This window comes from Gracilinanus agilis, chromosome 1 (assembly GCF_016433145.1).
Source record: "Gracilinanus agilis isolate LMUSP501 chromosome 1, AgileGrace, whole genome shotgun sequence".
NCBI classification, from domain to species: domain Eukaryota; kingdom Metazoa; phylum Chordata; class Mammalia; order Didelphimorphia; family Didelphidae; genus Gracilinanus; species Gracilinanus agilis.
In genome coordinates, this window is record NC_058130.1 from 179,337,182 (window position 1) to 179,351,867 (window position 14,686).

Below are 14,686 nucleotides of genomic sequence, written 5' to 3' on the forward strand. Positions count from 1 at the left end.
ATGATGATGATGATGATGATGGAGATGATGGCTAATATTTCTATAGTACTTTAAGGTTTACAAGTCATCTTATATATATTATCTCTTTTGATTATGACAACCCTGTGAAGTAAATAATATGACTATTTCCATTTTAGAGATAGAGATGAGGAAACTGAGGTAGACAGAAGTGAAGTAACATGTCCAGGGTTTAAGGCAGGATTTGAGGTCAGGTCTTCCTGATTCCAGTGTCCTGTCCACTCTGCCACTGGACTGTCTCAGACATCTCTCATTTTGTAGATAATGGAAGTGAGATCTAGAAAAAGTTAGTGACTGACCCAAAGTCACATATCTGGTTAATGGCAGACATGGAAATTAGAAGACAAACCTAGAGACTCGCAGGCCAGAGCCCTTCCCACTAAAATATTCTGCTTCCCCCAAACTCAAAGGTTGTTTGTTTTTTGTTTTTGTAGTCCGGTAGAACAGGAGACTAAGTCCTTTCCAGCCATTCCTTCCAAAGCCCAGAGACTCAGTGTTGGGAAATTCTTCTCTCTTACTTGAAACCCTTATACGGTATCTCAAAATACTTTTGGAAGACAAAGCCCCATGAAGAACAAATCTGAGATTTTTCATTTGGAAAGCCAAGTCTCTATGATTCATTTAAGCCTACTCCCCTGTGCCTCCCAACCATATGTCTAACCACATTTCCTACTTTGTGGGCCCAATGGGAAAAAAGATTTCAAAGGTTCTTTTGACACTGTAAGTAAGTCCTGAGGGGCATCTACAAAACCACTTTCTGAGGGTCCACAGCAGATGGTGCTGAAGCCCCATTTCTTCACTAGCTCGCCATCTTTCACACAATGAAAATGCCAAGCTGTCATCTCTGTCTGCTCTTTCCTCTGGCTGAGAAGCAAAAGCTGGGGAAATATCAGTTCTCTGAGTCTTGGAAATGATTTCTTAGACTTCAGAGAGTTGAAGTTTGGAAGAAGAAAATCATGTTTCAGAAGAAAATCATGAATCCAGATAACCCCCAAGAGGAAGAAGTAACTTTTTCCCTAGACTCCTCACCCCTTAAGGACAAGGACTATGACTTACTTATCTCTTCTTTTTTTTTTTTTTTCACTAAAAGTGAAAAAAACCCTAGTATAGAGCTTCATACACAATAAGTGCTTAATAAATGTTTGTTAGATTAAACTGATTTTTTTTGTTATCTTCCAGTGTAGACTCTGTGTAGACTGACTAGGGTTTTCAAACCAGAGCAATGGCTTAAATTACCAGGGCATAGATTCAGAGCTGACTTAACTTCATCCTCCCAATACCTGTGTAATATCGGTGATTATTTGAATACCCCACAACATCTCGATTATCTATGGCAACAAAGGGAACAGGGAGCATGTCTTTTATAAGACTATAAGGCTAAATTAAATCATATGATCATCAATTTGGAGCAAGAAGGGATCTTAGGGTTCAAAGGAATGGGATAAGGAAACTGAGAATGAAGAAGATTGGAACTTGTTCATAACTATACAGCTAGTGATTGTCAGGGGCAGAATTTGAACCCAGGAGTTCCTGCCTCCAGGTTCAATAGTCTAATGATTGTGACATGCTGCCTTTCAGAATAGAAGTAATCGAAAACTTTATCTTTAGCCATTTATTGTCATCTCTTCTCCCCACAAAAAAATTTCCTCGGATCTTCTTTCATAGATTGACTAGAGTGTCTTTTCCTCCTACTGGTCACATCTGTCCTGTAGAAGAGATGACCAATGAGATAGATGCCTTTGAGGTAGACAGGGAAGAAAGACGGGGAAGAGGAACCAGGAGCCTAGATAATGTGCATGTGAAATAAACAGCCTCTAAAGAATGAGAACAGCTAACATTTAGTCCTTTTTCCGTAAAGGTGCTCTTTCATCTTCCACAAATTTGTCAGACTCCTTGGGATGCAGTGGATAGAACACCAGGCCAACAATCAGGAAGACCTGAGTCCAAATCTGTTCTCAGATACTTATTAGTTGTGTGACCCTGGGCAAGTCACTTAACTCTGTTTTTCCCAGTTTCCTCATTTATAAAATGAGATTTTAGAAAAGGAAATGGCAAACCTCTCCAGTGTCTTTGCCAAGAAAACCCAAATGGGGTCATGAAGAATCAGACATGATTAAAAGAACTAAACAGCAGCAAATTGCGGCAGCTAGGTGGTGCAGGGAGTCAGGAAGACCTGAGTTCAAATCCTGCCTCACGGATTTCCTAGCTGGGTAACTCTGGGGCAAGTCACTGAAGTAATCTTACCTTCAGGTTTCCCATTCCTAAAATGCACTACTTACCTCACAGGATTGTGAAGACCAAATGAGATAGTATGTGTAAAGCGCTTGTAAATAGTACTAGCTCTTAGGAACGATACTCACTAGCATGAGACTAGAACCTGCAACTCAGAGATTAGTCACTAAGGGCAACTACTTTAAATGTACTTTAACCCTGGCTCCATGCTTGCTGACGGCTTGATTAGGCAATCAAGGGAATGGCAGAGAGCAGGCTGTCTTCTGACACATCCTCAGGTGAGAGTAAAAATCTGGACTCAGTTCTTGCCCCAGGAAGGAGGTGGCTGACCAGTATGCCTTACTTACCCTGTGTCCGCAGCACTGCAGTGAGACCAACCACTTCTGGGTAGCCGGTTCCCAGCCTCAGAGCAGAGCTGTTATGTTTGCTCCAACAGGAGAATGCCATTTGCTGTCCAGTGTAAGAACAGCTCATGGTGTAGTTGAGAGAGGTCTGCCCCACCAGAATATTCACAGAGCTGTCCATGTTGGGACTGGTTCCTTGGAGGTACATCACGAACTGAAATAACCCAAAAGGAGGTGCTAAGCCTCTCTCTAGGCCTCCTAAAAGCCTTACCTGTCACCCTCTGGGAACAAAAAACCCAACCCAAGCCCATCCCCTCCTGCACTCCCATAGAACAAGCTCACTGGGGCTCCTACGATGCTTTGGGCTTCATGGACCATCCTTCCCCAATTCGAGGAAGGATCTGGTCCAGCTAGATCATTTTCTTCTACAAGGTAATTACATAAAAGGAATTGTCAAGAAAGAAGATGAAAATAAAGGTGAGCAATACTGTAATCTGTGAGTTTAACTGTGCCTTCAAAGATCATCTCATCCATCCCTTTGAAAGGTACGGTAACTAGCCCATTGCAGGAAGAAGACTTGTCTGCCCTACCTGTAAGAATGTGGGGAAATGGGGGGAGAAAACCCCACTAACCATCTTGCTGCCACTTCTCCCCTGGTTGGGGGAGTCTTGGCCCTGTTGGTAGGGGGAGCCCAGGGTCAGCAGTTGTGGTACCAGAACACCATGGGGATTTAAGCGATGCTCGTGCTTCCCGGATGAGCAGGTGAAGGAGGCTTCCACCAATTAAGAGAGAAGCACTTCCTGGGATTATGGAAAAGAAACCTGAGACCTGACGTACCTGAAGCGATTCTGGGAGTCCACACTGCAACAACACAGGCCAGTTGTGCCAAAGGGACCCTGACCAGGACTGTCTGGCCACGCTGCTTCGGCTTTGGCCGCCAAAGATGATGATGCCCAAGCCATACTGGGCCCTGCCACTCAAGTTCTTGGCTGCTTGCTGATCCAGAGAGACCTGGGTGAACAAGACTTAAGTCAGAGAAGAATTCACTTTCTATCGGCTCCAAAAGCCAAGGTGGGGTGGGAACCAAGTGGAGTAATACGAGGTCTCGGGACTGGAGTGGAAGGCTGGATTAGAGAAGGGCTTCTCAATCTGAGGTATTTAAACTTGTTTTTTTACATATTTTGATGATTTGTATTTAAATATATAATTGGCTTCCTTCGTGATCATGTGTCTTTTCTTTATGCATTTAAAAACGTTATTCTAAGAAAAAGTCCATTGTATTTCACCAGACCTCCAAAGGGGTCCAGGACACATGCACAAAAAAGGTTTAAAAGTCTTGTTTAAGATCATTGAACGCAGAATGTTAGAACCAGAAGGAATATTCGAGATCATCTCCTAGAATAGATGAGGAAACAAACTAGAGAGGTCTGAATCAGAGCTCTGACCTTAGAAGTCATCTTTGTACAATCCCACCCTCCCTGCTTTATAAACTGAGGGAAATGAAGCCCAGAGAAGGTGCCTTTTGCAAAGTCACACAGTGAAGCCAGGATTCAAACCCACATCCTCTGATTATAAAACAGGTTATTTTTGTTTTCCCCTTCTACAACTTGCTGCTCCTCAGGAAGCAACTCCCCTAAGGTAGGACTAATTATTGGAAGAGCTGAGACTTCTGGTTGTTAGTTCCACACACCTTTAATTCTACCAAGTTGTCTCCCTGAAAGCATTTCAAACATTCACTTGTCTATTGGGGAGATTAAAGAGAGTCCTAAGGAATGGGAAGGAGGAGGGGGTGACTTACCTGTAGTTCTATCCTGTCTTCCACCCCCAGTGCCTGCAATGCTGGGACATTGTGTCGGATTTTGTAGTCAAGAGAAACATAGTCTGATTGTTGAGTGAAACTGAGTTCTTCAGAAATCTATTGACAATTAACAAAGGATATGGAGATCAGACAAGGTGGCAGCCTCCACAGGACTCCTACCTCAGTTCTGTGTTGGACAGTTCTTTGGTGGATCCCTTCCTGGACCTTTCCCAGAGAGGAGCCTCTCTCACCTGTTTGCTGTCCATGCCAAATCGGATAGTCCTCCTGTAACTGTGACTATTTCTCACTGTGGTCACATCCAGCAGGGTCCGAGCCGGGATGCCAAAGTGGACACTGTCAGGGAAGTTGTGGGTGAAGAGCATGTCTAGTTCTTGGTGTGTCTGGGTCAAGTGAAAAAGAAAGGGCAACCACATATGCCAAAATAAGGTAAGTGTTCATGGACTGGTCAGTAGGCTAAACAAATTGTGGTAAATGAATGCAATGGAGTATTACTGTGATGTGAAAAATAATGGGTATGAAAGAACTGAGAGAAGCATGGGAAGATGTACAAACTGATTCAGAGGACAATAAACAGAACAAGGGAACCAACGTGCACTATGACTTCAGTAATGTAAACAGAACAACAGCAAAAAAAAGAAAAAGATCTAAACTGAATGCTGTGTAATAATTACAGTGGCCAAAGATGAGCCCTAAAGAAGAGTGGAGAAAATGGGCCACCTAAATCATAGATATGTAATATTATATACACTGTCAGAAATCGTTTAGTTGCTTTTGTTAAAGTGTTTTTTCTTCTCCTTTTTAATCCTTTTATTAAAGGGATGACTCACTATATAGGGAAGAGGTAAGAAATACATTCAGAGAAATGTAGATCAAAACAACTCTGAGGTACCATTTTACACCTAGCAGACTGGCTAACATGACAGCAAAGGAAAGTAATAAATGTTGGAGGGGATGTGACAAAATTGGGACATTAATGCATTGCTGGTGGAGTTGTGAATTGATCCAACCATTCTGGATGGCAATTTGGAACTATACCCAAAGGGTGCTAAAAGACTGCCTGACCTTTGATCCAGTTATACCACTGATGGATTTGTACCCCAAAGAAATCATAAGGAAAAAGACTTATACCAAAATATTTATAGCTGTGCTCTTTGTGGTGTCAAAAATTTGGAAAATGAGGGGATGCCCTTCGATTGAGGAATGGCTGAACAAATTGTGGTATCTGTTGGTGATGGAATACTATTGTGCTCAAAGGAATAATGAACTGGAGGAATTCCATGTGAACTGGAATGACCTTTAGGAATTGATGCAGAGAGAAAGGAGCAGAACCAGGAGAACATTGTACACAGAAACCAATACATTATGGCACAATCAAATGTAAGGGACTTCTCTACTAGCAGCAATGCAATGATCCAGGACAATTCTGAGGGATTTATGAGAAAGAATGCTATGCATATCCAGAGAAAGAACTGTGGGAGTAGAAACACAGAAGAAAAACAACTGCTTGATCACATGGGTCAATGGGGATATGACTGGGGATGTAGACTCTAAGCGATCACCCTAATGCAAATATTAATAATATGGAGATAGGTCTTGATCAATGACACATGTAAAACCTAGTGAAATTGCTCATTGGCTACAGGAGAGGGGTGGGAGAAGTGAAGGGAAAGAACATAAATCATGTAACCATGGGAAAATATTCTAAATCAATTAATTAAATAAAAATTTTCAAATAAAAAAAGAAATACATTCAGAAATGAAGATGATGTAAAAATAAGATATTTAAAAGAGAGATGAAAAGAAAAGAGGAATGAAATTTCTTATTGAGGATAATCCTTAGATTCTTTATTCCCATTGCTCAGGAAATTAGGGTCTAAAATAGTAGGATCATAACTTCTGAGCTGGAAGGGATTTTAGAATTCATTCCATCCAAACCCCTCATTTTTCAGATTAGGAAACTGAAGTCCAGAAATATTAAGTGACTTAACCAGGGTCATATATATATAAAAGGGCTTTGCTTTGAGCATGTCCAGACCACCCAATATGGAGGCACCCACTTGGGAGACACCAGGGACCTGTTTCCAGAAGAAGATATTCTATGTTGTCATACCACATGGATGGAAACAGCTCCTTTCCCTTGGCTGCATAGTCAGAACAAGCTGTGACTTTAAATCTATCAGACTAGGACGATCTCACTTTGTCTCTTTCTGATGGTACCCAAAGGGAGATAAAGGTCCCATTCATTCACAGGATGGGTATCAGGAACTGACCTGGGTGAGGGAAAGTAGCCCTTCCCTTTTGGGGCCCTGATGGACCTGAGGATGGGACTGGAGGTTTTGTCTGTTTAATTTGCCCTTTTCAGTTCTAGGTGTAGGCAGTAGAGCCTCTGGACCTGACTCAAGCCATGGAGACTTTGGAGATGTGAATCTAGACCAGTTGTTGCCACCATCCTGGCAGGAAAGCCCTGAGAAGCCAGTGACCTTGACTTGAGCCCCAAAGAGGAGCTCCAGACTTGGAACTTGGTGGAACTAGGCTATATAAGAACTGAGAGAATCTGGGAACCTAATCCCTCTTCTGGCCCAGAGACTGGGGTGGTTTAAGGAGGAATTATGCTTCCATATGTGTATTTGATGGGGGGAAGAAGTATTTGTTTTTTTAACCATTACCTTCTGTCTTGGAATCAATACTAAGTATTGATTTCAAGGCAGAAGAGCAATGAGGGCTAGGCACTGGGGGTTAAGTGTCTTGCCCAGGGTCACACAGCTAGGAAGAATCTGAGGCCAAATTTGAACCCAGGTCCTTGACTCCAAGCCTGGCTCTCTATCCATTGGAGAGGTGTTTTAATGTTTATTCTTCTTATAGCTTTGAATATTCTTTATAAAAGTTCATCTGACTGGTAATTGGTTAATCTGAACTGGGCTGGAGACTCCCTAAAATTGAGACAATGGCAGAGACAATAGATATCTCCCCAAAATGGGTAGTGGAGAACCCTAAAGAGGGAAGTGAAGTGTAACAGATATGGCTTTCAGGCAGTGGTGGGCCAGAGAAGTCACAGTTCATATAGGTAGTAAATCAGCAGATCCAAGATTCAAATCTAGGTCCTCTGACTCCAAATGGAGGCCTCTATCCACCACAGTACACTCCCTCACCCCAGAGCAGAAGGGAGTCCTTAATGCTGTACCCCTTTGGGGTTTCTCTCCATCATGTGAGAGTCCCTGGCCTTTCCCAATTTCAGAGCTTTCAGATTTAATTCTTTCCCAGGTAACTTGAATAAGTACTCATATAGAGCACTTAGCACAGTGTGTGGCACATTACTTAATAAATGTTTATTGATTAATTTTTTTTCGGTCCACAATTCACCCAGACTCCAATTCTGCCAGAGGAAAATCAGATCCTCAGGTTGCCATGCACACCCAATATCCAGTACTTGGCCAGTGACCCACTTACCTCAGTGGCCTTTAGGATGAGGAGCCCTCGGATGGTGCTGTCATCCACAGTGACCAACATCTGGGCATCCAGATCCACACTGTTCACCACCACGTAGCCTGAGCCATCAATCCTACCTGGGGCTCCAAGAGCCTAAAGAGGTTTAAAAAAAAACTAGATCATAGGATCATAGTGTTTATAGAGTTAGGAATTAGAAGGGACTTAAAAGGCCATCTAATCCAATAGTATTATTATTATTACAATGCCAGAATTTGTAAATTTTACAAAAGTGCTTTACAAATGCAGCAACTACTCAACAAGCCTGATCCCCATATTGGTCAACATGAAAACTCTGATCTGCTTAATTTCTCTTATCTGGGAGAGTTTACCCCTATTTATAAAATCTGGTGGTTCTCTACTTCTAGGTGCTTGCTATATTGGCGCATTTTGCTGTGGTGGTTGTTCAGTCATTTCGATCATGTCTGACTCTTCACGAACCCCATTTGGGACATTTTTGGCAAAGATAATGGAAAGTGGTTTGCCATTTCCTTCTCCAGCTCATTTTACAGATGAGTAAATTGAGGCACACAGAATTAAGTGACTTGCCTTAGATCACAAATTTAGTGTCTTAGGTTAGATTTGAACACTAGAAGATGAGTCTTCTTGATTTCAAGTCCAGCACTCTATCTGCTATGCCATCTGGCTGCTCTATTAGTGCCATAAAGTCGATTTTAACACTACTGTATCTCAGAACTCCAGAACTCAAATCTCCCCAGCAATAGGGCACGACCAACCATTCTCTGCTTATTTTCATTATTACTTGGGCCTACTCGCTATCAGAGGGCAGCGAGGTGGCAAAGTGGGTAGAATGCCAGGCCTGGAGTTAGGAAGACATCTTCCTGAGTTAAAATCTGGTCTCAGACACTTATTGACTGTGTGTGACCCTGGGTAAGTCACTTAACCCTGTCTGCGTCAGTTCTTTATCTGTCAAATGAGCTGGAGAAGGAAATGGCAAGCCATTCCAGTATCTCTGCCAAGAAAACCTCAAATCAGGTCTTGCAGAGTTGGACTGGGACTTAAACAAAAAAACCACAACAATGCTCATTATCAACATTGTTATCATTATAAATCACTCATTAAGCACCTAATGGTCCTTTGAGCTTTGTCTGGCATGATGGCTGATTTCCTATTAGACTTACCTTGGTATCTCTTAGGAACTGGCCTTGTGGGTCAATGTTTTTTTCTGCAGTCTATTTAAAGAGTATATCCCTCCCATCCTTAAACACACACACACACACACTCACAAACTGTACCCCTACTATCTCCTCTAGCTATCATCTTATATTCCTTCTCTTCTTTTCAGTTACTCTTTGAAAATACCATCTAACTAGGTGTCTCCTCTCATTTTCTTCTGAACTTTGCAGTCTGGCTTTGACCTCATCATTCAGCTGAAACTCCTCCCTTCTAAGCTACCAGTCATCTCTTAATGATCAAATCTAATGGTGTTTTCTCGATCCTCACCTTTCTTGATCTGCTCTTCCTAAGTATTCTTGAGTTTTTGGGAAACCACTCTCTTGGTTCTCTCTCCTACTCGCCTGGTCATTTTTTCTCTGTCTCTTGATGGATCTTCACCCATGTTCACCCTCTCATTTCTAGGCCTGGCTTTCAATCTACTGAGCCACCCAGCTGCACCCTCTCTATTATTTCAAGGAAAGACAAGTAGGTGACATGGTAGATAGAATGTCAATCCAGAGTAAAGAAAAACCCAACTTTAAATCTAGCCTCATTTAACTGTTTGCCTCAGTTTCCTCATCTATAAAATAAGCTGGAGTAGGAAATGGCAAACCACTCCAATATCTTTGCCAAGAAAACCCTAAATGGGGTCAAGAAGAGTTGGGTATGACCAAAAAAATGACTGAAGGCCAGCATTACTTCTAAGACCAAATATAAGCCCTTTTTCTGGCATTTAAAGCTTCTCAAAAATCTAGATCCTTCCTATCTTCTGACTCCTTACAAATGACTTCCCTTCAAGAACTCTATGGTCTAAAGCAGTAATGGGAAAATTGCGGCCTGCAGGCTAGAAACAGCCCTCTGAAATGTTCTATCCACCCCCCCCCCAACATTATTCCTAATCTGATGAATACAATGAGTAGGATACAATACAATGAAACTTTGAAAGAGTTGCCTTAGAAACAGACTGACAGATGAGCATTTCCTTTCTTTTGGCCTCCTCTTTAAAAAGTTTGCCCATCACTGGTCTAAAGTAGTTGGTCTATTTGCTATTCCTCACTAACAGTGGTCCATCTCCCACATCTCACTGCCTAGAAGGCACTCGTCATTTCTACCTCTTCCCTGGCTTTCCTCAAGACATTTTTTTTTAAAACTCTTACCTTCTGTCTTAGAATCAATAGTTTGTATTGGTTCCAAAGCAGAAGAACAGTAAAGGTTAGGCCATGGGGATAAAGTGACTTGCCAGGATCACGCAGCTAGGAAGTATCTGAAGTCAAATTTGGACCTAGGGTCTCCTGTCTCTAAGCCTAGCTCTCAATCTGCTGAGTCACCTAGCTGCCTGCCTTTCTTTCTTTCTTTCTTTCTTTCTTTCTTTCTTTCTTTCTTTCTTTCTTTCTTTCTTTCTTTCTTTCTTTCTTTCTTTCTTTCTTTCTTTCTTTCTTTCTTTCTTTCTCTCTTTCCCTCCCTCCCTCCCTTCCTTCCTTTTCTTCCCTCTTTCCTTCCTTTCTTCCCTCCTTCCCTCCCTCCCTTCTTTCTCTTTCTTTCTTTCTCTTCCTTTCTTCTACCTTTCTTCCTTCCTTCCTTTCTTTCCCTTACCTTCTGTCTTAGTATCAATCCTAAGACAGAAAAATAGCAAGAGCTAGGCAATTAGGGTTAAATGACTTGCCCAGGGTCACACACCTAGGAAGTGTCTGAGGTCAAATTTGAACCTAGGACCTCTCATTTCTAGGCTCTCAATCCACTGAGCTACCTAGCTGCTCTCCCTGCCCCAGACTTCTTATGCCACCTTCTGCCCTTCCTGGTCCCCCAAACTGCTGTTAAGCTTGCTTTGTATCTGCTGGTTTCTGCATGTCTCTGTATCTTGTCTAAGCTGATTTATGTTCCTTTGTGTCCCCCACTAGACTAGAAGCCCCTTGGTGGCAGGGCTGTTTCTCATTTTTCTCTCTCTGAATCCCCACCTCCCCGCCCTGCTCAGCACACTTCAAACATGCTCGCAGACTAATCATTCATCGTTCATCGTTCAGGATCACCTAGCGGTTGGGGAGCACGACGTCCCACTGCCTTCTGCTCCCTCTCCCTCCCCAAGTACCTGCATCGCTGGGCACGAGTTCTCTGCGAGCACCCTCCATTGGAATCTCTTCTCCAGATGCAGATCCCCATTGGCTTGGAGTTCGCAGGTTCCGGATCTCAGCTCCAGGCCCAGCTGGTACTTGGCCTGTTTGCCAGCTTGAACAGACAGCTTGGTCTCCTCCGGAACGGGCCAGAGCGCCGGCAAGTTGTGCCGGAGTGCGGCCCGGATGGTGAGCTGGGGCTGGCACGTTCCCCGGAGCTCCAAGTAGGCTGCCCGGCCACCCGCCGTCATCAGGGTGCAGAGCAGCTTGGTCTGGCAGCCCCCCACTTGCGCGGATCCATTGACGCGTATCTGGGAGGGGATCCCGAGCTCCTGCCCACAAGGGGAGAAAATGGCCCCCGTCAGCTCGGAGCTGGGATCTCGCGCCTCCCGCTCCCCAAGGGTAGTTCTTCTTGGCTAATCCCGTCTGTAGCACTAGACTAAACATCTTCATCACAGATGTCTTGGCCGAGAGGAAAGCATGTCGGATGGGGGTGAGGGGGAGGGGATTAATGGACGTGTTCATAAACGCTAAGAGTTACTAAAGAGCGTGGGAGGAGGGGAAGCAGGCCACAAAGAGAAGCCACTGGAGTGATGGGGGCCCCAAGATAGACGGGCAGGAAAGGACACTAAGCTATGAATAAAAGACAAGTCCAAGCTCAAGTGTCCAGACGTCTAGGAGGAGGATTAAAGAGAGACAGAAGGAATGAGTCAGTGACGGCTTAGAGAAGGAGACCTAGAAAGAATCCCCTCACTTTGCAGAAGCATTTTGAGGTGTACCAAGTGCTTTTTGAATAACAATCCAGCCAGGTTGGCTTTATTAGTGTAATCATGTCCATTTGATAGATGAGATTATTGAGGCTTGGGGAGATGAAGCAACTAAGAATTACAGCTGTGGTTTTTAAAAATTTTATTTTATTTTACTTTATTTTCTGTCTTAGAATCAATACTGAGTATTGGTACCAAGGCAGAAGAGTGGTAAGGGTTAAGTGACTCACTAGGAAGTGTGTGAGGCCAAATTTGAACCCAGGACCTCCCATCTCTGAGCCTGGCTCTCAATACACTAAGCCACCTACTTGCCCTCACAGCTGTGGTTTAAACTCAAGTCATCTGACATCAAATCCATCATTTTTGTCACCATACCACACAACGAGAAGAATTATAGTACCAAGGCTAGAGTTCTAAAAAAAGGATTTTTTTTCTTCCTCCTTCTTTCCCTCCTTCCCCCTCCAAATTCCCCAAGTGCAATAAATAGAAGCAAAATCAGGCATTTTTTCCCAGGATGCCATTTGGAGAATCCAAATCCCCTCCCTTCTGCACCCACTACCCTGCAGGGATACAAAGGTTTCCCTCACATCCAATTGTATGGATCCAAAACAACCCTAAAAGGACCATAATCCCCAGTTTGCAGCCTAGTATGATGGAAAGCATGCCATGATTTAAAACCAAGAGATCTGGGTTCAAATCCCTGCTCTGATATTAATTAGTGAAGAAGCAGGATATTAAAGTCTCAACCATAGCTAAAGTCAGTCAGCCAGCCATGTGTCTACTATCAAATATATATGTATACGTACATATATTTAAACCCTTAACTTCTGCCTTAGTATTAATTCTGAGACAGAAGAGCAGTAATAGAAAGGTGACTGAAGTGAAGGGACTTCCCCAGAGTCACACAACTAAGAATTATCTGAATCCAGATTTGAACCCAGGTCCTCCTGACTCCAGACCCGGTGCTCTATCCAGTGTTCCACCTAGCTGCCCCTAACAAATATATTTGAACTTCCTTTAACAGTGTTTTCTGGATGCAACTACAAGGCAAAGATTTTCAGGTACAGATAACTGCTCAGAAAGAATCCCGCTGACATGTCCCACTAGGATAGACTCAGGAGAGTCAATTATTAAATTTTCAGTGTGAGATTATATAAACTCTTAAACTAGTTGGGATTTGTGGCTTGGAAGGGTCATCCATACCAGTCAATAAAGTCTCCTAGTGATTGCCCAGTAAATGAAGAACTTTGTGTTTCTAATAGATGTGGGCTCCTACAACACCATTTGGAGCAGCTGATTCAGTTTATTTACAGGGTCACTCGGTGACCTTAGTCTCTAACCCTATATGAGCCTCAGTTTTCTCATCTGTAGAGTGGATTGTTTCATAGAGAGCACTGTGAACTCCAAGGTGTAAGTGTAAGGTGTCACCATCTAGATTTCCCATCATGAGGATTACAGCCACCACAAGATCTTTTCTTTCACCTCCATCCCTCCCAGACCTACCTGTAGCAGCTCACAATCCATCTCTGTCTCCAGCACCCACTGGGTTTTGTTCCCGGGCTGCAGTTCCATACTGCCCTGAAGCTGGCACTGCCCAATTTGGAGAGTCAAGGAGCTTTGTGGATCTGGGTCCAACCCTGCCTGCAGATGGATGGCGCTGCTGGGGGGCAGCCCCAGGCGGCTGAGGGGCCCGAAGGAGTGCTGGAGGCTTCCTTGCACCAAGGACTTTTGTCTGCAGGAACTTGCTAAGTGCATGTGGGCATCTCCTCCATCGCTCTGGAGGGCCATGGTGAGGTCACCACTACAGGGTCCAACCCTGAGGGAGCCCCTTGTGGCTAAGCTCTGGGGAAAGCCTGCTTTCTGTAATCATGGGGGGAAAAAAGGAGTACAAAGCATAAAGACTTCTGAAGGACCAAAAGAACTGGAGCATTCTTAGGGAAATGGAAGTGGGGAGGGGAAGGGAAAATTAGGGGAGTCTCAAATCTGGTATACATTTGCTAAGAGGCATTCCCTCAAAAGTAATAGCCCCTATTTGGCCCATAATTTCATATTATGATTTATTTCCATTGCTTCTGGCCTCTCTCCATCCTAAATGGCACAGTCACTGGCAAAGGTATGCTGGACCCAACTAGAATAGGCTCAGGAGAGTCAATTATTACATTTTCAGTGTGAGAATTTACACTTCAGAATCTCTTTTGGCAGCACTATGAAACAGGCATAATCTGTCAGCTTTTTTTTTGTCTTTAATACATATCTTTATTTCTTAACAAGCATAAATCTTTTTTAAAAATGAAGTTCTAGCATGATTTGATAAAAGAATATTGCCTGAGAAGGCTAGTGACCATTAAGAAAGAATGCCACACATCCTTTTTTTTAAACCCTTAGCTTTTGTTTTAGGATTGGTATTGGTTTCAAGGCAGAAGAGTGGAAAGAGCCAGGCAACTGGGGTTAAATGATTTGCCCAGTCTCACATAGCTAGTGTCTGAAACCAGACTTGAACTCAGGACATTCCCACCTCCAGACCTGGCTTTCTATCCACTGAGCCATGTAGTTGCCCCATCTCATGTATCTTGAGTTGCTAAGAATGTTAAGAATTCCAATATCTAGTTGCTTTGCAAATTGAAAAAACTGAAAAGAATTTCTTATTTTGCCTGATAGACTAAAGGTAGGTTTTTTCTTAGCTACACATATTAATTTGGAAATAAAAAAATCCCGATATAGCTATGTTAAAAAAAGGTT

The 14,686-nt window shown here is 43.2% G+C and overlaps 1 protein-coding gene across 1 annotated transcript in view; it reads right to left on the reverse strand.

Moving 5' to 3' along the window:
* The window catches only part of LOC123249339, a 192,956-nt gene that overhangs the window by 60,665 nt on the left and 117,605 nt on the right, over window positions 1-14,686 (reverse strand). The window contains exons 42-50 of the mRNA XM_044678334.1: window positions 13,451-13,807; window positions 11,159-11,512; window positions 7,861-7,992; window positions 4,644-4,793; window positions 4,393-4,509; window positions 3,432-3,605; window positions 3,227-3,340; window positions 2,598-2,808; window positions 1,299-1,346 (exon numbers count right to left, since the gene is read on the reverse strand). Coding sequence (XP_044534269.1) covers window positions 1,299-1,346; window positions 2,598-2,808; window positions 3,227-3,340; window positions 3,432-3,605; window positions 4,393-4,509; window positions 4,644-4,793; window positions 7,861-7,992; window positions 11,159-11,512; window positions 13,451-13,807 — 1,657 coding nt within the window. The remainder of the gene's footprint in view (window positions 1-1,298; window positions 1,347-2,597; window positions 2,809-3,226; window positions 3,341-3,431; window positions 3,606-4,392; window positions 4,510-4,643; window positions 4,794-7,860; window positions 7,993-11,158; window positions 11,513-13,450; window positions 13,808-14,686) is intronic.